Source organism: Entelurus aequoreus, linkage group LG07 (genome assembly GCF_033978785.1).
Source record: "Entelurus aequoreus isolate RoL-2023_Sb linkage group LG07, RoL_Eaeq_v1.1, whole genome shotgun sequence".
NCBI classification, from domain to species: Eukaryota; Metazoa; Chordata; class Actinopteri; order Syngnathiformes; family Syngnathidae; genus Entelurus; species Entelurus aequoreus.
In genome coordinates, this window is record NC_084737.1 from 31,147,013 (window position 1) to 31,174,527 (window position 27,515).

The following is a 27,515-nucleotide window of genomic DNA, read 5'->3' on the forward strand; positions in this document are numbered from 1 at the left end:
TGCCTTAGCCTTGAATTAACACTTGATGCATATAATCACACCAGTATGATTCTATGTGTCTACATTAAACCATTCTTGTTCATACTGCATTAATATATGCTCATTTTAAACTTTCATGCAGAGAGGGAAATCGCAACTAAGTTAATTGACCAAAACTGTATTTATTAAACAGTTATTAAGTGGTGGCACAAACATTCATGTCATTTCAAAACAGAAAGTGCAAGATTGTCAGACATTTTAAAACAAGCTATTAGTGCACTTTTGTGCATGATGTCACTAAGATGACACATCAAAACCACACTAAATTAAAGTGCACTTTTTGTACAGAACGCCACTACAATAGTTTAAAACAAATGAAGTGCACTTGTGTGTGAGAGAAGGTAGAAAAGCGCTATACAAGTATAACCCATTATCATTTTGTGCATGATGTCACACAAGATATTTAAATAATTGTCAAATAAAAATGAGCTGCATAATAGGAAATCAAATAGTGTATGTCCTTCGCTATGTGAACGTTATCTCCTTCTGTTGTTGACTATTTTTTTCATACGGTGTTGATCTGGAAATGGGTGCCTCTGCATTTTGTTGGTGTTGCACCGAACGGAAATGTTGACATGCGGAGTTTCAAACACTCTTCACTCTCTAGCAGGTGACTTTTCAAATGATGCTACATATTAGCGGTAATGCTACTTTTTGTAGCAACGCTTTTGCCCCACACTTGACAAATTACGGTTGTCTGTTAGACATATACCCGCTTGAAGCCAAACCACCGCCAGACGAAGGACTCCCTGCTGTTTTTCTTGGGAATTAATTGTTTCTTCATTTGTTACCAGATTCGCACCTTCTTTCTCTCGTATTACCACTCGCACCACAGCTAACCTTACCCATGCCGCTACCTCTCTGCTCCGCGAGGGCGTATACGTATGTATGTGACGTACTGTATGTAAGAAGATGCGCTTTTTTTATGTCTCTGTGAGAAGCAGAGACAACAAAAAGTGATAAAAGCCTGTCATGTAATGCCCGCAGCTAAAAGCAACTGTGTGAGAACGTATACTCGAATATCACGATATAGTCATTTTCTATATCGCACAGAGACAAACCCGCGATGTATCGAGTACATTCGATATATCGCCCAGCCCTACTTTGAGCTATGCTGAAATCCTTCGCTAATAACAAAAACACACGGTTTGAGAGGACATTTTAAACAGCAGCAGAAACTTGAAAATATTTTACCTTTTAAAGCAGCACTAAGTAATTTAACCTCCATAAAATATTGTCATAACTTTCGGGATGCTACATGGATTTATAACTAGTTGAATGACATGACTTGTTTGTCGTGGCCTGGGGTCCCTGGCACTTACCTACTTTTAGGAGGGTGGCAGTAACCCTGCCACACAGAAAACTACAAATTTACTGACTCGCTTTATGGCATACGTCACTCCCTCTTTCCCTATTCGTTAATAGGACGGAAGTCGATGTGAACGGCTATGTGCAAGCGTTGCATTTGTGCCAGGAAGTCGGAATTTCCGAGTTCCTAGTCGGAATTTTTACGAGAGCGCCCCTCGTTGTTAGATTTCCAACTTGGAAAGTCGGAGAGTTCTCACCATCCCCGAGTTTGTTTCAAAGATGGCTGCTATGGATGTAAACAATGTCTGCTTGTATATTATTTGTGATAAACACTTTTGATGATTTTTTTTGTCACAGTAAATCAGGCATAAACGTGTATTGTACGTTTATGTATGGTAACGTCATTATAGTGGAAACTACATTTATTTCACGTGGTATATACGCTGTACGTCGCTAGCAAAAGCGTCTGTGTTATCTATTCATCCACCGTGTTTCAATGTTGCAAAAAGAGTGCATATTTTTAAAATGTATTTAGTTACTTGTATTTAGACAAGGCAAGTGAAAAAATTGCTTTCGTTGATGTGGCTTACTTGATTTTCAACATCGTAACTGAAACACTCTCAACTCGGCTGTGACACCATTCCCAGCTCCGACTTTCTAATTCCCAGGTAAATGGAACGCAGCATAACACTGCTATATAAAAACTGCAAAACAACCAAAAAACCTAAATGTTTTGTCTGAGGAGACAAAAATAAGGAAAAGGGAGCCTACCCAAATAAAACAATGGTCATGGATCTGCATTGAAAAAGGAGGAGGGTATTTCGACCCGATGCTGCCTTGACTGTGTTCCTGCTAGTCTACTAATGTGATTTTCGATGCTCAAATCAAAATGCTAATGCTAATGTTAGCTATTCGGAATTTGCGCGATGGCAATAAATGGCCACCAGCTTGATAGTTTGCAGTTCCACACTAACACAGCTAGCCATGCAACAAACTCAAAAATACTGTATGAAGACAAAACAATGCGATGACTGCAAACCGCAAATATAAAGTTTGACTAAAATATGTAGGTTCCTACTGTGGAAAGATAAATCATATTGAATCATTGTGGTATAATCGTGTCAGTGTGTATGTATGTGACTGTAGTTCCTGACGATTTACGGCGCTAAGGAAGAAAATATTTTGCCCCGTGGTTACAGTGAAACCAAGTGCAACAACGCTTCATCATATTCTGGTACGGAAAAAAAGCATGTTCCCCGAGGTCACACGTGCCCCATCACAACGGCAGTTTTGTAGCACATGCGTGAATACAGATTTGAACACTTTCATCATATTTTGCTCCCAAAATAAATACATTCAAAGTTAATCAAGCTAAAGTAACTTTTTTGCCTATCTGTATAGCATGAACGATAACCATTACACGACCTGTGATTGATGCGGCAGTGTCAGTGTCCCCCTCCTCAATGCACAGAGGCGAGCGAAGCTCCAGTAGCTCACACACTTAGTCTTAAACACAGAATAAACAATGTCTTAGTTGAAGGAACTGGTCAGTAAAAGACAACTTTTTTTTCACCACCTTAAAACATGACTGCGCGCTAGTTCGAGGGTTAGTTAGTTCCAGTTTATTTCGAAAATGCAATACAATTACAACGGAGGAAATATGATAATATTTAACAACAAACCAATGATTGAAGTGACAAACTTTCCATTCAAATAATACGGCATTTGTTGACAAGAACATACAGCCGTTAAAACACATTCAATCTATTTATTAAGCAGAAGTAACACAGACCACTGAAAAACAGAGCCGACAAACTGCTGCTGCTAAACTAACATAACATCTCAAACTACTGAGCCACTACTAACTTGACGTCACTAGTCAACAGGCACCGCCTTTCAAATGGCACATGCACAGATGCATACACGTAAACTTATTTTAACTTCATTATGACAGATTAGAATTGTTTAAAGTAGCTCAATAATTACTTTCCCGAGTAATAATTACATTTATTAAATAGTAATTCCGTTAGTAAGTCAGTTGCTTTTTTGGTAAAGTAAGGAGTTACTAGAATGAATCACTTTTTAAAAGTAATTTTAGAACACAACCTGTCACAGCATGATGAAGCAGTTAGTGTTCTTGACTAACATATTTGTGTGTATGTCCTATAATAATATTTATTGTTAAAGGTAAATTATTTTTAATGTTGCTGCTGACCTTTAAAAATGTCCTCCTAAACCAGGGACTTTATTTCACATTTTGTTTTGGGTTTTCGTTAGCTGAAAAATTGAGCATGGCTAAATGTTTTTTAATAATAATAATAATTATTTTTATTTATAAAGTGCTTTACATTTCTTTTAAAATCTCAAAGTGCTACAATGGCAAGTTAAAAGCACAAAGATTTGATTTTAAAGAAGATTGGAGATTATATTTGGCTTTTCTTATATTATTTTCAAGGCTTTTTCTTTTTTTAAATTTCAAAACACCTCTTAAGTTGGGATCATATTATGCAAAACCTACTTTTCTTACCTGTTGGTACCTGTTTTGTGTATTTGGGATCCCCATCAGTCCGGAAAATGTAAAATCAAGGCACGGTGGAGATATTTAGTTATTTTAACAAATATTTCCATTTATTGGTTAGTTTATGGGCCGACTATATCAGTATATGAGTTTTGATCCATATCTCCCAGCCCTACACTCGTGTTAGCGGCAGTGCTAGCACAGTTTAGGGATGTTCTGTGTTTAACAAGCGTTACAATAGGCCTTATGATGGCATTGTGTTTATATTTATGAGTGTACATATGTACTTTAAGTGTTAATAATGAAATTGTGATATTTCATATTGCTACAATAATTGTTCTGTGCTACAAAACATTTTCTGTGCTATTATTTTTTGCATATAGTAGCACCGGTGCTACAAGTAAAAAAGCTAAGGGTACAGCACTGGGTCATGGGCTGCTAATTGGATAGGCCTGGTATACGGTATTTGAAGCTGTCTTTTCTTGTATTATTTAGGTCATCCCATTACGCCATCTTCATGCCTCTTAACCTTAGTGATCAACCACATTTTCCCTTCATTTTCTCTGACTACCTGTTTTATGCTAGTCTGGTTTTAAGGTAAGTAGAATGTGCCCAGATGTTCTCAATCCCCTAAACAAAACTTCAGGAAGTCTAGTGTGAACTGCCGAGATTAGTTTTGGGTGCTTATCAGTGAAGGTTCCCCAGCACATTGCTCCAGTAGTTGATGTCCGATAACTGAGGCACTTTCATGCGTTGCATTTTCCAAGGAAGGCAGTGTCCCTCTGAAAACTTGACATATCTTTGCCGAGATCAAACACACTCACTCGCTGCTTCTATTTTAATCATTTCAGGCCACCTGATAAGTACATGGAAAACATGTACCATTCATAAAAACAAGTACAATCCTCTGGCAGTGTTTGTCGTAACAGGTTGTCCTAAAAATATATTTTTAGAAAGCAAAACATTTGTCAACATTTAAGAGTATAGTCAAAACAAATGGGATGGCTTTGACATCATTCAAACCTTACACGTGTACGCTTATTTTTTGTGATTCATTTACAAGAAGAGGTTTGAACAGTCCTCAGCTGTGAAATCAAAATGGGCAACTGGGACGTAGACACTAAAACAGGACAAGAAAAGTGGTAAGAGTGATAACAAATTATATCCAGGTCTACTTCTAGCCAGTCAGTGTTCATGCTTGTTCATGAGCGTGTAACACAGGAATGTATTCACCCTCAGATCCCACACCAATATGCTGGCAAGCAGAATGGCACAAAACAAATTTGATTTATAATACAGGAGTGAACAGACACACATAAATGTGTCCATGGCCTCAACATGCAACTTAGACCCCTACACTTGTATTGGAACTGCAGGTAAAAGCTGGACCAATCTGTGGGACATTTCTCATGAGAAGAGTTGTATGCAGTGGTGATAAATTAGGGTGAGACTCAATGGCTGTCTCCCATTTGGGCACTTGCCAGGTTCTCTGACTTAATTGTGTTCTATTATATTTTTTCTACATTTAAAACTCTGCCTTTTGGTCTACATAACATGTAATGGTGGTTATTTGGTTAAAATGTTGCATAGGTTATGTTCTACAGCCGTGGTATCAAACGCATAGAGGAAAATCTATTCCCATGTGGGCTGGATGGGTAAAATCATGGCTTACTTAATAATACAAACTACAGAATGTTTTCTTGGTTTTACTTTGGCCCAAAATAGAACAAGTGCATTCTTAAAATGTACATATCACAAATAATCCTCTTGACACAATAAACTTTTGAGGGGAAAAAATGGTGGTTTCAAAAACTTGAATACAATCATTTTCACAGAACTATATTAAAGTGCAGTGTCGTCTCATGCAGCATTTTAAGTAAGGTTACCAATTGTTTATTTTAATCCTGTTTGTTTTTTGTTGGGTAAAAAGGGGAGGAGTCGCAGCCCCCCTTTACTGTGTACCTCTTGCTTGGTATACTTGCTTGCCTAACAGTATTGCTATTGTGACATCCAGTGGACACATTTGGAACAGCAGTTTCTTTAATTAAAAATGCAGCTCAATATTACACTTAACAAACTCATCTCGTGGGCCGCATGTTTGACATACTTGCTCTAAGGAATATAAATCCATTGATCGATGAATCTTTACACCCCTAATTATTACACCTGTGCCCACCCCTCCTGTAGAGTGAACCACAGTGTTCCAGCAGGCAGGTATTTTAAACCTGGAACATGCCCGTACGCCTCGCCATTCTCTAGGCACCCTCATGCCTGCCCCCGAAACCCAAAAATGAACCAACACGTACCACAACAAGTTACAGGGCAAAGCTGTGTTGGTGTGCACATCCAAACAAATCATCGCGTTGCGGTGACACGTTAAGCATTGACAACACTTTTCCACAACTGCCATCGTTTGTCCGCAACGTAAAGCTGACAATCAAGATAGAGTTGTGGTTGCTCAAAGAGCTGGCCACACGCGCAAAGCCCCGACAAACAACCACAAAAGCAGGAGTGCCCAAATTACAGACTATTGTAACATCAACAGTGCACCAAGGGACCCATATCCATCCACCTCTCAAAGACATGCCAAAATACATAATGTAATAACGTGTCATTTGGCAAATGACATGTCTTATACACTCAAAGTTTAATATAACGTGGTCCAATATAACAACAATATTCTATAATGTGATCGTGCCATGAACCCAGAGTTTTTGCCCATTTTTTCCAGCAGTCATCCGCGTTGGTTATCATCAAATTATCCCGTACTTACAAACTTACTAACTGGTCCCTCCCGGTCATGGCCTGTGTTGGTTTACCCTATGCCAGTATTTCTTAACCATAGGGCTGAGGCCCATTGTTGGGCCGCAAGCGTCCCCTAGAGGGCCGCCAACAAATACCTGTTTTTCAGCTGTGGTCCGTATGAGCCGCAGTGGTACTCGGTTGTAATACACTTTTTCACCACTTGTGGCAGTAATGACAATATTAAACAAACAGAAGAAGTCTGGAGCTAAAGCCATAGATATGTTTCTTTAAGGGAAAATTCAGTTTTTGGGGGGAATTTTGCCTATCGCTCACAATCCTTCTGAGAGACAGGAAGACAAAAGTTTTTTGCTTTTTTGGATTCCAATTTGTAATAATTTGCTTGTTCTAGGTGGCTAGCAATGCAGCTAATGGAAGCAATCCCTTCTGCCTCTGTCACTTTAAAATGCATCCAAAAACCGCCAATAATACCTAATTTATGTTCCGAAACCTGTATAATAACCAAACAATGTTTTTGTAAGAGCAAACAACGTTGAACTATTTTTCGAGCGTAGTAACACATTGTCTTGCAACGGCATGCTAAGGCTATAGCTGTAAGCTAGCTACAGCAAGAGGTAAGCTACCTTTTCACTCAGCACCCAAATGGCTTTTGAGTTTGTAATGCACAACATAATGCGATAGGACACAAGTCTCTACTGACTGAAAAACATGAACAATCATATTGCAGTATTTGTAAAGTATTAGCCCACATTTCATGTTTTGTTTGTACACAGCTAGCTCGACAGTGTATGTAGTTGTACTAACAATAGCATGACGTGCTGCATGTAAAATGATCAAAATTATAGTGACTCACTCGATGGACAGTTGTGTGTTTAGTCCAGCTGGCCGGGGACACTTTTTTCGGTTTAGTTTAGGGCAATCCAGTTTGGCTCCAAGTTCCACATTTACACGGTTAACTCCAACGTTTCAGCTTTTCTTAGTGCTTGCTTCTATAAGCAGCAGTTTATTCTCCGTATATTCAGCTTCAAAAAGATAAAGCTGTGAATCCTCAATTGTCCAAAAATAGTCATTTTTGTTGCCTGTTACAAAGTCTGCTGTGATTAGAACACACTTGTGTTAGTTTCCGGAAGTAGGACTAGATGTTTGTTGCCGTAAGTCGGAATTGCGTTGCTATGGAAGCCGGAATAAATGCGTTAAAGAAAAAACTTTCGATAATGCACAAAATGACCAAAATACGGTAAATATCGTAAATATTACATATTGTTATGAATGTGTCTCTTACTACAGTATATATATACTTGCATTGTGTATATAAAGCATTGATTGAGCGTTTTGAATTATTTTGGGAGGGCTTTAAAGGCTGACTCCCATTAGCCGCATCTTACAAGCGTTTTTTTTAAATCATTTTTAAAATCCTAAACAAAAAAGACGTGTTCTCGTCTCTCATAATGATTGTGACCGAAATTCCCCAAAAAAGTGCAGTTCCCCCTTTAAATGCAAAAATTATGACTAAATTGATGAAGCTGTATTTTTAATTTTTACTTGAAAGTTTAGTTAATAAATATTTTCATTATTAATTATTTTAGCACTAGATAATTGTATGTACATGTATTGTTTTAATCAGTTATTTGAGACCCTTCTTATGCAGGATATTTAGTTCAGTGGTTCTTAACCTGGGTTCGATCTAACTCTAGGAGTTCGGTGAGTCGGCCTCAGGGGTTCGGCACACCCAACTCATCGTGTAAATAAAAACTTCTCCCTGTCGGTGTATTATGGATACCCCCCAAACAATGTTCCCTCTAATTTTCCATGTGTGTGAGCAAATGCAAAAACTCCTTGAGCATTCAGTGGAGCACATGTGAGCGACGTCAGACGTGCACATGCACTGTGGTCACACTTGCAGCACACATGTCCCAAACCTGACTACCGTAATTTCCGGACTATAAGCCGCTACTTTTTCCCCTCGTTCTGGTCCCTGCGGCTTATACAACGGTGCGGCTTATATACGGCCTGTTATTCTCCGACACAGACGAAGAGGATTTCGGTGGTTTTAGTACACAGGAGGAAGACGATGACACAATGATTAAAGACTGACTTTTCATATACCGGTAGGCTGGTTATTTTGATAACGTACAGGCGAGCACTTTGTATTACTTTGCACCGTTGTATTATTTGTACTCTGCATGAATGCTGTTCGCCATGTCAAAGATGTGAAAGTTTGATTGAATGATTGAAAGATTTATTGTTAATAAATGGGACGCTTTGCGTTCCCAAACAGTCATCTCTGTCCCAACAATCCCCTCCGTGGTAGCAGGAACCCCTATATACTACGGTAATTACACATCAAAACCCTGCGGCTTATAGTTGGGTGCGGCTTATATATGGAGCAATCTGTATTTTCCCCTAAATTTAGCTGGTGCGGCTTATAGTCCGGAAATTACGGTAAATAACAAGTTCAATGTTTTATTATTATAATCAAATGACAGCAGTCATTTCCATGATATTATTTTGTATTATAAGTGTTTTGGCCCACTTACAAAGACTATAACATATTGTTTTTCATGAGCTGTGTACTAGTATTATATGTCTGGGTGGGGGGTCCTGCTTTGGAAATAATGTGTACCCCTTTCAGATATCACATTTAGTTCCCACTAAAACATTCACATGTTGCACAATGAGATTTAAACATGGGATCATGTGTACATTCCTGTAACTTTCTGTTGGTAAAATATACCTTTATTAGTATTTCTTTAATATAATAACATCATTTTATGATTACGGTTCGAGTTCGGTGAATGCGCATATGAAACTGGTGGGGCTCGGTACCTCCAACAAGGTTAAGAACCACTGATTTAGTTACTACTTATAATCCTAATCAACCTGACATAAGCCCAAGGATTATGTGTTAAATAAAAAATTAATGTGATTAAAAATATTTTCATATCATTTAACAAGGTTGTAAACTGTTTTTAGGTTAAATATAATTATGGAACGTGATTCAAATCAAGAGTAAGATTACTAATTCAGTAGTTATAGGAAATGGATGGATGGATGGCTATTTGAGTGGGTTCCGGGCCCCTCTGTAGTGGAAAAATTGCACCCTGAGGTCAAAAAAGTTAAGAACACCTGCTCTACGCAACAGTTAAGCATCTTCATCTTTTCTTTTTTAATGTTAGCATTTAAGCTAGCCAGTAAGCCATTAACGCGCTGGCTTGCTTCACTAGTAAGTGAGCAGTACCACCGGTCTGTGAGTTTATCAAAGTGCGGCTGGTTATCAATCACGGTTGTACGATAGTTTTTAAAACAATAATACTATTTGTCAGGTGTTTTACGGCACGTAACATGAATACAATGTATTTAACTCCACTGTGTATTTGTTCAAACCTAAGTATGAATTTTATTATTTTATGTTTTGGCATTGTATAACGAGTATCCAACAATGTAACAACCTTTATAGTTCAAAACTGAGGAAAAGCATTACATGTCTCTAAGTCAGAGAGTCATCAGTACTTCTTGGAAAAGTAACCCATCAGCTACGTTGCTGTGACATTCAAGATGACCTGCTTTCAAAGATTTTCTGGGCTACAAATCAGTAAGGAATGTGATGTTTTTTCCTAAATTAAAAAAAAAGAGGCCAAACAATTGTCCTTATGCCAAAGCGTGTGTGTGTGTGTTGGCAGAGGCTTAGGCTGTACTCGCATAAGATAATAATTTGCGTGGCCCACTTAACAACTAATGCACGTAACGCTTGACTACTGTGAGTGCACTTAATCAGGCATGATTGGAAGAAGTACGGCACGATTTCAAGCACCTGCACAGCATAGTGGAGTCTTGGAATGACTGTATCGCAAACTCTCACAGAAGATTATTTAATGATAAAGAAATAAATGTTTCTATTTTGAAAAGTGTCAGTCATCGTTAAAGAATCCAAATGATCAATTGACTACATAAACATGTAATAAAAATGTGTCTTTTATAATGCACTTATTTTGCTAAATCTAATGAAAGCAGAAATATTGGATAAAATAAATCACTTTGACTTCAAAGATGAAAATAGTCCACATGAGAAAAAAAATCAGGCTATGTTGTTTCTGCTGACAGTCTGACAGCTTAAATCCTAACCAAGTCCAAATGATGAATGTTGCACCAGTCTTGACCATGCGTTGCAGCTTGTCGCTGTCAAATCTTGGCTGTCTCGAATAGATTGCGCCATCAACATTGATTATTGTGATGGTGCAATAGAAATAAACTTCATTATCATTTCTATTGCCCAAATATATTGTCCCTTTGTGACAGATATTGATCTGTGTGTTGGTGCCTTCTTTGGTGTCTCCGAATAAACCCCTTCCAGTGATACGAGTGAAGGTAATGGAAGTGACTTGCGTGTGATATTGATATTAAGATATTCAGATCGACACCCCACCTGTTCTTCATTCACTTGCTACTTGTTTATGGAAGCACAAATTACCTCTAAGACACTTGGAAAATGGGAGGAGTGTGTGATTCTCAAATTCACAGCATGTCATGTATATTCACTATTAAACATGTTTGTTTTTGTTTTTTGCAGATGGCAGCCATCAGGAAGAAGTTGGTCATAGTTGGTGATGGTGCATGTGGTAAGACCTGTCTGCTCATTGTCTTCAGTAAAGACCAGTTTCCAGAGGTCTACGTCCCCACTGTGTTTGAGAACTACATAGCTGACATCGAAGTGGACGGCAAACAGGTACAATTACTATATTGTTAACTACGTGTACTTGAAAAGTGAACTAAACATTTTTTAGAATCATATACAATCTTTATGTGAGACTAAAATACACGTCTTTCTCTTTTATGTGTTTTCTAAATAGTGAAAATCTGCTAGTAGTAGGCAGTTAACAATGCAGATAATCGGGATTTTATCTATAATGCCTATTAAGACTTCTAAAAATCATTCAAAACATAGTTTTACATGCTGTATAAGTATGTGGGTAATGTAGTAACAAGCACATTCCTGATAACATGTCATATTTACAGTATTTTGCTCATTTTAAGCATTACTGGAACTTCTGGCCTGGGTCACCGATTTCACAGAGCAACGGACGCTACCTTGCTCATAGCTACCGACTTTTCCAGGTTCTCTGGAAGACTTCCGGAAATTGCGCTCGTTTACAGACATCCTGACTCAATTAAAAATCTCCCAAGTTGTGACGTTTTTGTGAGGATATAAAATATTTGAGTTTGTCAATCAAATTATGATAATAATAAATACCTATTGTGGGAATGTTTTATATTAAACTTGGGATCGAAGCGACATCAAAGACGGCTGACTGTGTGCCGCCGTAGTACAGCTGGTTAGCTAATTAGCATGTAGCATCGATCACTAGTAACGTAGCAAGAACGTCACCTCTGACTATAAATAGTAAATCTGACAAGCACAAAGACGCCGCTAAAGCTCGAGGTGAAACAAAGCGGATCCAAAGCTTCTTTAGATACGTCATGTAGAACTGTTTAACTAGTTAGCCAGCATGCCAACGTCATCCATCTATCCATCCATTTTCTACCGCTTGTCCCTCTCGGGGTCGCTGGAGCCTATCCCAGCTGCATTCGGGCTGAAGGCGCGGTACACACTGGACAAGTCGCCACCTCATCACAGGGCCAACACGGATAGACAACATTCACACTCACATTCACACACTAGGGCCAATTTAGTGTTGCCAATCAACCTATCTCCAGGTGCATGTCTTTTGGAGGTGGGAGGAAGCCGGAGTACCCGGAGGGAACCCACGCAGTCACAGGGAGAACATGCAAATTCCACACAGAAAGACACCGAGCCCCAACTCTGGCCCGCAAAGACAGTTGAACAGTAGTGAAAGCAGCAGAACACGCCTTAGAGCATCTTTATATTTTTTGTTTTTATTTTTAAAGTATGTCCTTAAATAAACACACCTGTCATACAGGAAATGTATGACTACTGTTTTTTTTTCAAGTCTCCTGTCATATAAGGATCTTTTACCAGCGTAAAATATAACTTTCTAATGATAAAGTATCATCCATTTGATGAGATAAAGAGGTATTGCATTACATGTACAAAATAAAAATATAAATTATTTTAAAGGGGTCCCGTTATTCAAAACCAACTTTTTTTTACCTACTGGTTGTCTTATTTTTAATTTTTTTGTCTATTTGGATCCTCATCAGTCCCGAAACTGAAATCAAACCACAGAGGCATAGCGGAAATGTTAATAAAATGAGCTTGCCTTCCTTCTTACTCCCTCCAATCGAGCTGTTTGGAATTTCCACAATGTGACGTAGGTAGGTAGGTAGGTCTTTATTGTCATTGCACAAGTACAACAAAACTTTGTTTTCAGCTCAAACCCGTTCAAGATTAGACAAACAGTGTACAGGGTTACAGAACAGGAACGCTAATAGGTCGCCATAATGTGCCCCGTAAAAGATGGGGGAAAGGTAAATGCTGGGGAAGGATAAGTATAAAAATACAATCTAGACTGGGATCCTAAGGGGGCCCAGTCTGGAGTGGGAAAAAACCTCCATAGCAAAGCATATATGCATATTACAACATCCATCTCGAGACTAGCAACAGAGGGGAGGGAGTGGGGGCCACTCTTCAGGTGCTGCCCAGCCGTCCATCACCCTTAAGGGATTCGCGTCAAGGGCGTTGGATGGGGGGTGGGGTATATGTGTGTGGCGTATATTTTTTGTGGATGCATGTGTATGTGTAAGCCTGCCGCGTGTCTCTGTTCCGCGGCCTTGGTGTTCTTGCCAGGCAGTTCAAAGTCAACAACAACAGGTGTGTGTCCATCAGAGACGAGAAGGGAGTTTGTTGTGTCTTCGCCGCATTGTCCTTCGGGAGAGTCTCGAAACCAGGGAAACAATCGAAGTTAAAATGTTTAAAATGCAAGTGAAAATAAAATGTGCTTTTCACTCTAAATTGTCTATGACTGGTCCTCAAAATTCATCCTGCGGGGCAGACAGTCCGATGTTATCCAAATCACAAGAGTGTCCACAGTTCTTCCCGCATCCTCCAATCATTTGTGGCAGCTTTGGGGTACTTTGAAGACTGCCAGCAACTTCCAATTTGTCGACAAACCAGAGCAACGCTTACTCCAATCAGCAGATGTCCTGTTGTCATAATTCCGAATAGGTGGAAAAACCTCACGTCCTTGACGTTTTTCCAACATATGAGATCAGCGGATATCTCCATAAATGGAAGAAGTATAGCCTAAGAACTTTGTGCGAGTCCGCCATTGTAGTCCGACTTTTTCAACAAGTTCCTTCTTTTTCTTTTTCCTCATCTTGTGAGGCAGACTGGCTCGTACATGCACATGCATCCTCCACTGTTGCCATTTCTAAAACAAAGTATCTTATAATTCTAATTTATACCTGTCAGTAGACCCTATATAAAAGCGTTAAAACTACAACATGGTAGATGGGGAGAAGACACAGTCGAAGTGGAGGCACATAAATAAGACCGCCCACAAAACGGCACATTCTGAAGAGACGGTCAGAAAGCAGCTTCAAGATAGTCTGTAAAGCATAATCTATGCAAACTTTTGGCCAAAGAACCACCGTTACTTGTTATGTAGACAACAAGAAAGTGTTTTAACTGTAGAAAATAAAATCATATGTCCTGCTCCCTGGTCCTTAACTTTATACAAAATATTACCCCAATAACAATTTTGTTGAATAGTCCTTACACCTAGAGTTTTATACCCCAATGTAATTTTTGTATTTGATCATGTTTTTAAAAATATTTCAATTAAGAACATAAAACTGATTTACAAAGTTGCTCTCACTAGAATGCAGACTGATGAGATGGTTGTATCTTTCAGCACTTACCTGCTTGAGCTGCTAAATTCAGAATAATCCTCAGATAAAAAATGATGTAATGTTGTCTGGTTTTTAGCTGTTCCATTTGTTGAGGGCCATATAGTATCAAGTTGGTAATTTTTAAGTTGACCAACTTCCTGTCTTAGTGCTACAACCTTCTACTATACAGGTGAGATATTTATAAACTAGCATTAACTTTTCCTAGCTCAAAGGCAATACAGAAGCAGCTCAAGCTCCTTTTTTTGTTTGTTTAAAGGCCGGTTGTAGCCGTTAGCATCTTAAGCTAGCTAGTAGCTGGTATCTCCTCGCTTGTGGTTGGAGGAGCAGTGTGAGCAAGGCAATGTATCACAACGCCAGAATAGTTGTTCCTCTGTGTTAGCTCTCAAAAAACAATTTCGCTATAGATTGGTTACTATGCAGGTCACGGCACGTAAATGTAGCGTTGTTGGATGTTTATTAGAGTGCTTTATAAGCGAAGTAGATGAGTTCCAATAACTGCATTGTTAGCTGCCTCTTACTAGCAGTTTTTTACTATTTTAGAATCCACAGAAAAGTTGTGTGTACTTGTCTCACACAGGGATTGTTAATGAATATTATACATTTTAAAAATGTTTTTCATTTTTAAGCTAATGGGACTTCATGTGTAATATGATTTAAAAAACTTTGGGACTTTTCACTGTAATTCCACAGCTGGAGTCTAGTCAATGTCAGGAAATGGACATGTGCCACCTTCCTGTGCAGGCTGGGAATTCCCCAACCCCCCCGCCCGTTGTAATGACTAATGTCCTCTTTCCTGTTTCTGCTTCCTGCTTCACAAAATCTGGCATCAGTCCTCCGGGACTTCTGTTGGATGCAATGTTTAATGTTCTAAGCTGCTGTTTACATCAAAACTTGTGTGTCACACTTAAAACTGTGACATCATTGATTGAATATTTAGCACCTAGGAGCTGAGGGCTGAACTAACGCAATGATGCATTGTGGTAAACTTAGCACACAGGAGACACTCAATAAGCACACAGGAAACACCTCGTGACCAAAGTACTTAAAAGTTGCAGGCACTTTTAAGACCATGAATCATTAACGCATTTAGGTAGAAATGAGCTCTTAGTTGTGACGTCACACCAGGAAGCAGCGGCCGCTCTGAGGAAGGCTGAAGTGACAGCCAAAACGAATATTAATTTCTTGCTCCCTAAATACCATTTTTCTACACCAGTGTTGTACAGTATACCGGTACTAATGAATTACAGAAGGTACTATACTGCCTCTGAAAAATACCTGTACTTTTGTGTTTTTGTTTTTTTGAAGACAGAAGAGAGAGAATGGAAGTATTTATGCTTAAAAACTAATGATAAATGTGGAGCTTTAAACACTGAAGTGCTGCTCTGCAGGAGCTGCTTTAAAAAACAATGTTTGCAAGTAGCTGGCAAGCAGTTAATGTACTGTCCCTCCACAGTCAGTACTGTTTTAGTGACTTGTAAATCACTAATTATCGCCTCCATGGCGACAAATAAAGTACATTTCTAACAAGTATCCTCCGTGCAGGGTGAGGAATAGCTAAACATCAAAATAAATAATCAATCAATTGTATAGCCCTTAAAGGCCTACTGAAATGATTTTTATTTATTTAAACGGGAATAGCAGATCCATTCTATGTGTCATACTTGATCATTTCGCGATATTGCCATATTTTTGCTGAAAGGATTTAGTAGAGAAAATCGACGATAAAGTTCGCAACTTTTGCTCGCTGATAAAAAAAAGCCTTGCCTGTACCGGAAGTAGCGTGACGTCACAGGAGCTAGGATTCCTCACAATTCCCCGTTGTTTACAATGGAGCGAGAGAGATTCGGACCGAGAAAGTGATGATTACCCCATTAATTTGAGCGAGGATGAAAGATTCGTAGATGAGGAACGTTACAGTGAATGACTTGAGAGGCAGCGATGGACGTATCTTTTTTCGCTCTGACCGTAACTTAGGTACAAGCTGGCTCATTGGATTCCACACTCTCCTTTTTCTATTGTAGATCACAGATTTGTATTTTAAACCACCTGGGATACTATATCCTCTTGAAAATGAGAGTCGAGAACGCGAAATGGACATTCAGTGCCTTTTGTCTCCACGACAATACATCGGCGAAATGCTTTAGCTACGAGCTAACGTGATAGCATCTTGCTTTAACTGCATATAGAAACAAAATAAATAAACCCCTGACTTGAAGTATAGATAGAAAATCAACAATACTATTAAACCGTGGACATGTAAATACACGGTTAATGCTTTCCAGGCTGGCGAAGGTTAACAATGCTGTGCTAACGACGCCATTGAAGCTAACTTAGCAACCAGACCTCACAGAACTATGTACTCTCTCCTTTTTCTATTGTGAATCACGGATTTGTATTTTAAACCACCTCGGATACTATATCCTCTTGAAAATGAGTCGAGCACGCGAAATGGACATTTAAAGTGACTTTTATCTCCAAGACAATACATCGGTGACACACTTAGCTACTGAGCTAGCGCGATAGCATCGTTCTCAAATGAAGATAGAAACAAAATAAATAAACCTCTGACTGGAAGGATAGATAGAAAATCAACAATACTATTAAACCGTGGACATGTAAATACACGGTTAATGATTTCCAGCCTGGCGAAGGTTAACAATGCTGTGCTAACGACGCCATTGAAGCTAACTTAGCAACCAGACCTCACAGAACTATGTACTCTCTCCTTTTTCTATTGTGAATCACGGATTTGTATTTTAAACCACCTCGGATACTATATCCTCTTGAAAATGAGAGTCGAGCACGCGAAATGGACATTTAAAGTGACTTATCTCCAAGACAATACATCGGTGACACACTTAGCTACTGAGCTAGCGCGTAGCATCGTTCTCAAATGAAGATAGAAACCCATCAACAGCCGTGCTCACCTGCATTCCAGCGATCAACGGCACGACGAAGGACTTCATCCGTGGGTTTGGCGGCAAGCATCGGCTAGGCGTAGTAAGTAGTCCTTGTTGTGTTGCTGTAAGTATTGTAATGCCCCGCAGTGGAGAAGGAGTCACACAGACGAGGAAGCGCTGCTCAATCGCTTTATTAAAAAGCGGTAACTGGTTGTAGTTCAAAAAGTAACGCACACACATACACGAGCTGCTGTTAGCCAAAACTCACGCTCACACACACAAGTTCTCCGCCAACTCACTCGCGCATGCGCGTTCCCCAAACCCTTAAAGACAGTACACTAATGCAAATATCACAGATATTACAGCATTGTACTTAGCCGCTAAGACACCGATCGATCCCACCTACAACGTTTTTCTTTGCAGTCTCCATTGTTCATTAAACAAATTGCAAAAGATTCACCAACACAGATGTCCAGAATACTGTGGAATTTTGTCGAAGAAAACAAGAGGCTTTTCTATCGGGTCCGATGGGGTCCAACCACTTCCGTTGCTTTTGTGACGTCACGCGCATAAATCATATCCAAAGGAGTTTTTTAACCGGAAGTGTGGCGGGAATTTTAAAATTGCACTTTATAAGTTAACCCGGCCGTATTGGCATGTGTTGCAATGTTAAGATTTCATCATTGATATATAAACTATCAGACTACGTGGTTGGTAGTAGTGGGTTTCAGTAGGCCTTTAATCACAAATGTCTCAAAGGGCTGCACAAGCCACAACAACACCCTCGGCTCAGGTCCCACATCGAGGCAAGAAAAAACTCAACCCAATGGGAACAACGAGAAACCTTGGAAGGGAGTGCAGATGTGGGGGCCGCCCCCTGGGTGGCCGGTGCAATGGATGCCGAGTGGATACGGTTAATAATATGCGAGTCCATTCCATAGTGAGGCCAGCAGGGGATCCTCTTGCATGTAGACACGTCGGGACGCAGAGATGTCACCGACTAATACATGAGTGGTCACCCAGGGTCCCGACTTCATGTGAAAGTCCAGTCCATTGGGAGGCCAGCATCTTGAATGGAGTCAAGTCAGCAGCGCAGAGACATCACCAACAAGCAGAGCAGAAAAAAGAGACAGCAGATCAACTAGTCTAAAAGGGGGGTCTATTAAAAAGGCTAGAATAGACAAATGAGTTTTAAGATGGGACTTAAATGCTCCTACTGAGGTAGCATCTCTAACTGTTACAGGGAGGGCATTCCAGAGCACCTCTAAAGCCTGCAGACTTTTTTTGGGGCTCTGAGAATCACTAATAAGCCAGATTTCTTGCCGGGACGTATGGTACAATACAATCAGCAAGATAGGATGGAGCTAGACTGTTTATTATTTTATACGTAAGTAGTAAAACCTTAAAATCGCATCTTAAGTGCACAGGAAGCCAGTGCAGGTGAGCCAGTATAGGCGTAATATGATCAAACTTTCTTCTTCTTGTCAAAAGTCTAGCAGCCGCATTTTTTACCAACTGTAATCTTTCAATGCTAGACATAGGGAGACCCGAAAATAATATGTTACAGTAATCAAGACGAGACGTAACGAACGCATGAATAATAATCTCCGTGTCGCTGGTGGACAAAATGGGACAAATTTTACGTAGATGAAAAAAGGCTGTTTTAGTAACACTCTTAATGTGTGACTCAAATGAGAGAGTTGGGTTGAAGATAATACCAAGATTCTTTCCCGAGTCGCCTTGTTTAATTGTTGGGTTGTCAAATGTTAAGGTGGTAAGGTTGTTTGCTTACTATTAAAAGATAAGTTGTCTAGATTGTTCTTTGATTGCAAAAGGGAACCATGTTTAATGTATCATAAGATTTTCTGTTAAAATAAAGCCAATCATGACATTTTATTGTGGTCCCCTTTATTTTATATCAAAATATTTTGGTACTGGGGACAACCCTAGTCTGCAAACAAGAATATTTGACCAATATTTCATGAAAACATGATGAATGCAGTCAATTCACCCTCCCAACACAGCAGCTGTACAGCAGGTTTTACCTTGTCTCCCTCCCACAGGAGGAGGGAATATTAATATCAGACAATGCGACTGCAAGGAAGATGGCCGAATCAGACTCCTTGACTATCAGGCTATTTGAAGACAGTCCTACTAATCACCCTACTTTACTCTTTTTCCCACTGACCTCCTTTTGTCCTCCTGGCAGGTGGAACTGGCGCTGTGGGACACGGCAGGTCAGGAAGACTACGACAGATTGAGACCTCTCTCCTACCCTGACACCGACGTGATCCTCATGTGCTTCTCCATCGACAGCCCCGACAGTCTTGGTAATGTCGTGTACACTTCTTGTGACAACGCTGCCCTCATCTCCCCACAGAAGGAAGGCTGCTTCATTAGCACTGCAAAGTTGACCAATTATCGTTGCTTCTATTCAAATTGAAATTGTGCGGATGTTGATTCCCATACCAATCATCCATGAGTGAGATCACATGTATTAACTGTACATTTCTCAATTTAATTATGGTGAGTGCTATTGACAGTGACAATATCAACACAGTTCCTTGGTGTCTTTTATTAGTTCACAATAACTCAACAAAATCAAAAACCTCCATCTAATATTCATTTAAGTCCTTTGTTTTTTCCCTTGAAGTCCAGGGAATTATTCTGTCAGTTTGTAAACATTAACAAAACAAAAAAAAAGACAATATATAAATATCGACCTATTCCTTATAGTATGGATCTTATTCTGATACTACATTTGGTATCGACACCACCAATTTATGGATCGGTCCGATCTTAAGTGTCGTGTGCTGACTGACCTAGACTAGACTAGACTATTATTATTCTACTTGTTAATTTCCTGGTAGTAACTGCTTACTTTCTGCTGCAAGGTGGTTCCATCTACACTTAACTTTACTAAGCACTTTTTTCTTGTTTCAATCTAGCTTAGTTTGGCTGTTAGCATGCCTGCTATTGGCTTGCTCTCTGTTCGTAATGGAGACAAAAAATTAGCTGCGGACTAAAACTAGTGTTGGCCGTAAGAGTCATTGGTGATCATACTTTTACACAAAAATGGTCAGATACTGATCGGTATATCCCGGGCTTACTAAATGTGTCATATTTGGCTTAATGAATTCATATAATTTGTACATTTACTAGTTTTAACAGAGCTTTTCCAGGCTGTATTGGTATCGAGTCTCTGCTCGCATAGTAGCAGCAGTTTGTGACCGCTCCATGTTTGTCTGTTCTCTAACGAGGAGACACGTGTTTATTTATCATACCATTTTCACTCTGCCCTCTCAAAGAGAACATTCCGGAAAAATGGACGCCAGAAGTAAAGCACTTTTGTCCCAACGTCCCCATCATCCTGGTGGGCAACAAAAAGGACCTCAGGAATGACGAGAACACGCGCAGAGAGTTGGCCAAGATGAAGCAGGTGTGTCCTGACTGTGAAATAGTCCACCATGTTCCTCCTCTCATACTCACCTGTGAGCGTAAAACCTGCAGGAACCGGTCAAGTCTGACGAGGGCAGGGACATGGCCAACCGCATCAGTGCCTTCAGCTACCTGGAGTGCTCGGCCAAGACCAAGGACGGCGTGCGGGAGGTGTTTGAGATGGCCACCAGGGCGGCGCTGCAGGTCCGCAAGCGCAAGAAGAGGGGCGGGTGCCAGCTCCTGTAAAAGAACAGCTTGTGTGCCAAACGGCCAGTCAGCACCTGAGGAAGGGCTCCACTACCACCCAAAAACGTTACGTCAGTGGCTTCCGTGGATGATGCAGATACACCACTGGCGATTATGAGAGACTGACACCTGTAACAGCCAAAACAAACGAGCCCGTTGTAGGACCTTTCCTCTGCTTCTCACACTGTCCTCACCTTTCTGTGAATTTAGTTTTCCTTCTCTGGCACACCAGCCTGTTAATGTGAAGGATCGACACCTTCTTCCTAATGTTTGTATTTATATGTGCATTTACTTCACAAATATATCACATCTGCCTCTGCAATGAGTGGTGATTGATAGTGCTTTTATTTTTCAATGCAACACCTGCTTTTCTCTAAATCAGCATGTCCTTTACTTTTACACTCTCCTGTGTCGAGTCAAGGAGTTTTTTTTCTTTGCATTTTCTCCGTCTGGAGCCTGCGCGACAATAAACGCTGCATGTGGGGAATCAACAGGAACTGGAGTGGATACCGTGGTCTATTGTCACAGATAGAATCCTTAGAACAGTGGTTCTCAAACTTCTCCCTCCCAAGTAGCACCATTAAGATTAGGGATGTCCGATAATGGCTTTTTGCCTATATCCCGATATTGTCCAACTCTTAATTACCGATATCAACCGATACCGCTATACATACAGTCGTGGAATTAACACATTATGCCTACCGGTAATTTGGACAACCAGATATGGTGAATATAGGGTCCTTTTTAAAAAAAAATAAGATAAATTAACATTTTCTTGAATAAAAAAGAATGTAAAACAATATAAAAACAGTTACATAGAAACTAGTTATTAATGAAAATGAGTAAAATTAACTGTTAAAGGTTAGTACTATTTGTGGACCAGCAGCACGCACAATCATGTGTGCTTACGGACTGTATCCCTTGCAGACTGTATTGATATATAATGTAGGAACCAGAATATTAACAGAAACAACCCTTTTGTGTGAATGAGTGTAAATGGGGGAGGGAGGTTTTTTGGGTTGGTGTACTAATTGTAAGTATCTTGTTTTTTATGTTTATTTAATAAAAATTTTTTAAAAACGATACCGTTAATAAAAAAAAAGATAATTTCCGATATTACATTTTAAAGCAGGCCGATATCGGACATCTCTAATCAAGATACAGTAGCGTAGTAGACCTAGGTATTCTCTGAAAACAAAGCAGGTTTTATTTAACAAGTAAATTTAATATTTTTGGCCACCGTAACATAACACTTTTGGACAACAGCGGGGAAAAAAGTACTTTAAACAAGTGATTCTCTGGTGTACCACAATTAGATAACACCGGCCAAACTTCAGTAATCCTCAAATCTGTCTTATCACGCCCGCAGTATGTGCGCATCATGCTGTGTCACTGTGGGTACCGGTGACTAAAAGATCACCTCCACACCAGTTCCATGATCTCCATCCACACTTTACATAACATGTCATCCTCATTTTGAAAAATATTTTATTTGACACAAACATTCCATGGATACAGTGAGTTACATTTATAAAATCACCATAAAGTGTACATGATTCTTCACAATACACCTCAGATTGCTCATATATAAAACTTACAAGAGCATAATAAAGTTTTTTTTACAGGAGTCAGAACAAATTGTGATTGTGATTATTGCGTGATCTTCTCCAAAATTAAAAGCTGTGTTGCAAGTTGATGATCTCTGATGCAGCGTTCACATTCAGACGTTGTCGTTCATCATCACTCTTCTGCTTGGCGGACATGAAGCTCGCGAGCGTCAACCTCTTCTGAAGGGACAGCAAACATTACTATTAGAGATGTGACCTTACAACTCTTTTTATATAATGAAACATTGAGTCTTAATTATTATTTAGGTTTTTTTTACTCATTTATTTTTCTCTATTAAAATGATTTTTTGCTACAATGTTTTTTTATGTGAGGAAAATTCAAAATAATGACCTCACCGTCAAAGCATAGGGATATGGCGCCACCTTTTGGAATGTTTACAATGAAAACAAATAAAATGATAGTCAATGTTTTTGCCAATTCTTACCAATTATATTTACTAAGATTCAAGGATGTAGGACCAATTCATTTTAGTCACGTCACGTCCTTTCACGGTGGTCAAGCTAGCTCTCTTCTCAATGGGTATAAGGTGCCATTTAGCATTTTCTCGAAGAAAGAAATGCGCTATGATTGTGTTTTTGGCTGTACGAAACGTTCAAATCTTGAAACGTTTCTTCTGAGTTCCTCGAGAGGTTGCCAAGAAGGGCGGAGAGTGCAAGGTTTTATGAAAAGAGAAAAGCATGCAGCTCACACTCCAGTACAAGGGAGTAGAGTGGAAACATGCATGAGTTTGTCGTGATCACTTCTTTAAAGGTGGGTTTCAGGGCTTGAATTTAACCACGGTAAGTGCCGCGACCGCCCTTGTCACTTGCCGTAATGCTCTATACAATTGACCAGCATCGACAGCAAGAACATGCCATGACCGCCCTTGACTTTTTACTTATTAATGGACATTTGTAACGTAATTGTTTCATCGAATAAATTGCTAAAAACACCCCGGATTACTTTTTTTGTTACATTTTCAACTGTTTAAGACATCGCATAATTAACGTTAATCGGTATAAACAACATGGGCACAGCCATTTTGGGTGTAAGGGGACACTATGCCCATTTTTATTTTTCCAGATATATGTTATATATATACACACACATGTTAGGTCAGGAGAAAACACAGAGGCTATTTCATCCCTACAAGTTTGTTTCGCAGGTTTCTCTGCTCTTCGGGGGATTTTATTGAAGTGTCTCACTTCAATAACATTTCCTGACCTAATGTATATTCCGCTCTACCCTGGTATTGAGCACTGTATAACGGATAAACCACAGAAACCTTGACTATATATAAATATATATATATGTATGCATGCTTTGGAGCCCCTGTCACGAAAGAAAATAATGTTTGCCTTGGTGCCCTAAAATAAGAGCCCTCCTTTAAGGCAACACTTGCCTTGCCTTTAAAAAGTTTATATTCGAGGCCTGGGGTTTGATATACCGTATTTTTCGGAGTATAAGTCGCACCGGAGTATAAGTCGCACCTGCCGAAAATGCATAATACACAAGGAAAAAAACATAAGTCGCACTGGAGCCCGGCCAAACTATGAAAAAAACTGCGACTTTTAGTCCGAAAAATACGGTACTTTTTAATGTCTTTTTCCCATTTATTTTTCGGAGTATAAGTCGCACCGGCCGAAAATGCATAATAAAGAAGGAAAAAAACATAAGTTGCACTGGAGTATAAGTCACATTTTTTGGGGAAATGTATTTGATAAAACCCAACACCAAGAATAGACATTTGAAAGGAAATGTAAAATAAATAAAGAATAGTGAACAAAAGGCTGAATAAGTGTACGTTATATGACGCATAAATAACCAACTGAGAACGTGCCTGGTATGTTAACGTAACATATTATGGTAAGAGTCATTCAAATAACTATAACATATAGAACATGCTATACACTTACCAAACAATCTGTCACTCCTAATCGCTAAATCCGATGAAATCTTATACGTCTAGTCTTTTATGTGAATGAGCTAAATAATATTATTTGATATTTTACGGTAATGGGTTAATAATTTCACACATAAGTCGCTCCTGAGTATAAGTCGCACCCCCGGCCAAACTATGAGAAAAACTGCGACTTATAGTCCGAAAAATACGGTAAGTATTATCTTGATATTTGTATTTCTTGTATACATGTTTGCTACAAGTGTAAAATAAAGCAAATAAAAGAGTTAAGCTTTAGAGGAACTGCACTTTTTTTGGAATGTTGCCTATCGTTCACAATCATTATTAGAGACAAGAACACAATTTTAAGATTTTTTAAAGATGATAAAAGATGCTTGAAAGATGGAGCTAATAGGAGTCCAAAGCCCTCTAAATCAACTTCAAAACCCTCCATCAACATTTTATATACACACTGCAAGTCTATATACGATAATGTAGTAACAAACACATTCATAACAATATGTAATATGGTCAATATTTACTGTATTTTGATCATTTTAATCATTCCCGGGACTAATTTATTTCCCTCATTGATTGCTGTTTCCATAGCAGTGCACATCTGACTTCTGGCTACAACTTGTGTTCCTACTTCCGGAATCAAACACGAGTAGTTTTCTATTGCTGCTTATAGAAGCGAGCACAAAAAAAAGAGTGAGACGTTGGAGCAGACGGAAGCCGGGAGAGTGAGGTGAAAGCGAATTTGACGCTATAAATATGGAACTTGGAGCCAAGATATTTTGACATAAATAGAGTGCTTACCCAAAATCAACAGGAAACGTCCCCGGCCAGCTGAGTGAGTCACTTTAATATCAATCATGATAGACGCAGCACGCCATGCGTGTTAGTACAACTACAGTACATACTCTGTCTTGCTAGCTCAGCTGTGTACTAACAAAACATGAAATGCGGGCTAATACTTTACAGATACTGTAATATGATTATTCATGTTGTTCAGTTAATGCAAATTGGTGTCGTATTGCAATGTTGTGCATTACAAACTCAAATGCATTTCGTGTTGTTGTAGAAGCTAGTTTATCTCTTGCCGTAGTTAGCTTTTACGGCTAATACCGTAGCATGCCGATGTGTTACTACGCTAGAAAAAGAGTTCCTCAGTGTTTGCTCTCACAAAAACAATTTTGCTACAGTTTGGTTATTATACAGGTTACGGAATGTAAATGAAGTATTGCGGACGGTTTTTGAATGCATTTTAAAGTGATTTAGAGGTAGAATTGATTGCTCCCTTTAGCTGCATTGCTAGCCACCTAGAACAAGCTGATTTGTATATGTTGGAAAGCGGGAAAAAAACGAAATAACTTTTGTCTTCTTGTCTCTCATAAGGATTGTGAACGATATGTAAAGTCCAAAAAAAGTGAAGTTCCCCTTTAAGCTTTTACTAAAAGCAACAATCATAAATGAAGCTTTCAGTACATACACAACATCTACATTTATATTTTGATAAAGCCGGGGGGAAACACGCATACTCGTAAACGGCGCGTGCAACAACAGCAACATAGCATAACTCACGCAAAGTTAAATCATGAAATACAACCTTACCCGAGGAAAAATAAATAATATTTATCCGGGAGACTGTTGATACCAATTTCCTTGACCCAGCCACACACGAAGGAGGTGTAGACCTCCATGCTTTTACAAGTTTTCATCTGTTTTGTCATGTAGAATGACATCTGGACCACAATAGTTCGATATGTATGTTATATGTTACCATGAATTGATTAACGTGTACCCCGACTTAAACAAGTTGAAAAACTTATTCGGGTGTTACCATTTAGTGGTTAATTGTACGGAATATGTACTGTACTGTGCAATCTACCATTAAAAGTTTCAATCAATCAATCATGTCTGGGAGCACAACCATGTATCTGCTTTTTGCAGCCATCTTAGCTTGGTTGACCACCACTGGTTTTCCCTACTGGGAAGAAGTCACATGTTGGCATTCAAGCAATAGAGTAATATTGGTGTACATTGAAATCATTTTGAGACACATCTTATTTAGGTACCAGTAATTATTTCTTTGATTAAAAAAATATTTCTAATAACAAGCCAGTCTGTTGAACAGCTCTTTAAAAGGAACGGCTTCTCAAGATCTGCCATGAATACCATCCTAAGTTAAAGGTTTTTGGAATTTTGCCTAATATTCACAATCCTTAGGAGAGACAAGAACACATAAGTTTTTTTTTTAAATGCATTCGAACTTGTAAAAAGTATGCTTCCACTTTGAGATATGACGTCATTACGTCTATTCTGACCATAAAACCCAATAAATAACAATCCCAAAACTACCAACAATACTCCATTTACATTTCGTGACCTGAATATTATCAAAGTATTAGTGATATTGTTATTATAAGCACAAACATTAAGGACCTATTTTTAGTGGCGCATTGATCACAGATCGCTGACTTCCTTTTGCTGCTGTAGTGACATCATCAGCCGGGGAGCTGCTTTCTCACCTCTGACCTGGTGAATATTCATTTTATATCACAAATTATGCCTCTCACCTTTATAGCAAAATGATGTGGACATGAATTAAGAAGCTGACAGCCCAACTTAGACCCGGAAATGGTGACAAAGACTGGATGCTTCGTTTACCCCCCCCCCCCCCCCCCCCCCCTTCTCTCTTTGCGAGGATTATGAGTGATTCTTCATCTGAACGGGAATTTATCAACATCCTAACAGTCGGCATCTCGGTAAGAGCAGACCTTGTACAGTAAGTGATGTTTTATTATGTTTGTTGGCTCTCATGAAGGCTGCAGTGAGTAATAATCTGTGAAGTTGTCGAAGTAAAAAAGAAAATGTGATGCATTTTTTAAATGAATGCGCCGCCGTATGCTTAAAATGAGCAAAATACGTAAACATTACTGTATTTTCCCGACTATCGGCGCACTTG

The 27,515-nt window shown here is 39.2% G+C and overlaps 2 protein-coding genes across 3 annotated transcripts in view; one reads left to right on the forward strand and one right to left on the reverse strand.

The window, feature by feature from the left end:
* LOC133653668 (rho-related GTP-binding protein RhoA-D) overlaps positions 1-21,361 on the forward strand; it is a 38,780-nt gene extending 17,419 nt beyond the window's left edge. The window contains exons 2-5 of the mRNA XM_062053205.1: positions 11,196-11,351; positions 19,565-19,685; positions 20,664-20,794; positions 20,866-21,361. Coding sequence (XP_061909189.1) covers positions 11,196-11,351; positions 19,565-19,685; positions 20,664-20,794; positions 20,866-21,039 — 582 coding nt within the window. The 3' untranslated portion in view covers positions 21,040-21,361. The remainder of the gene's footprint in view (positions 1-11,195; positions 11,352-19,564; positions 19,686-20,663; positions 20,795-20,865) is intronic.
* A 465-nt stretch (positions 21,362-21,826) lies between these two features.
* LOC133653667 (putative helicase mov-10-B.1) overlaps positions 21,827-27,515 on the reverse strand; it is a 46,084-nt gene continuing 40,395 nt past the window's right edge. The window contains exon 23 of one of the 2 annotated variants that reach the window (XM_062053204.1): positions 21,827-22,823. In XM_062053204.1, the coding sequence (XP_061909188.1) occupies positions 22,780-22,823 (44 nt within the window). In that variant the 3' untranslated portion in view covers positions 21,827-22,779. Of the gene's footprint in view, positions 22,827-27,515 lie in introns of both variants that reach the window. The other variant, XM_062053203.1, reaches the window with a different exon arrangement.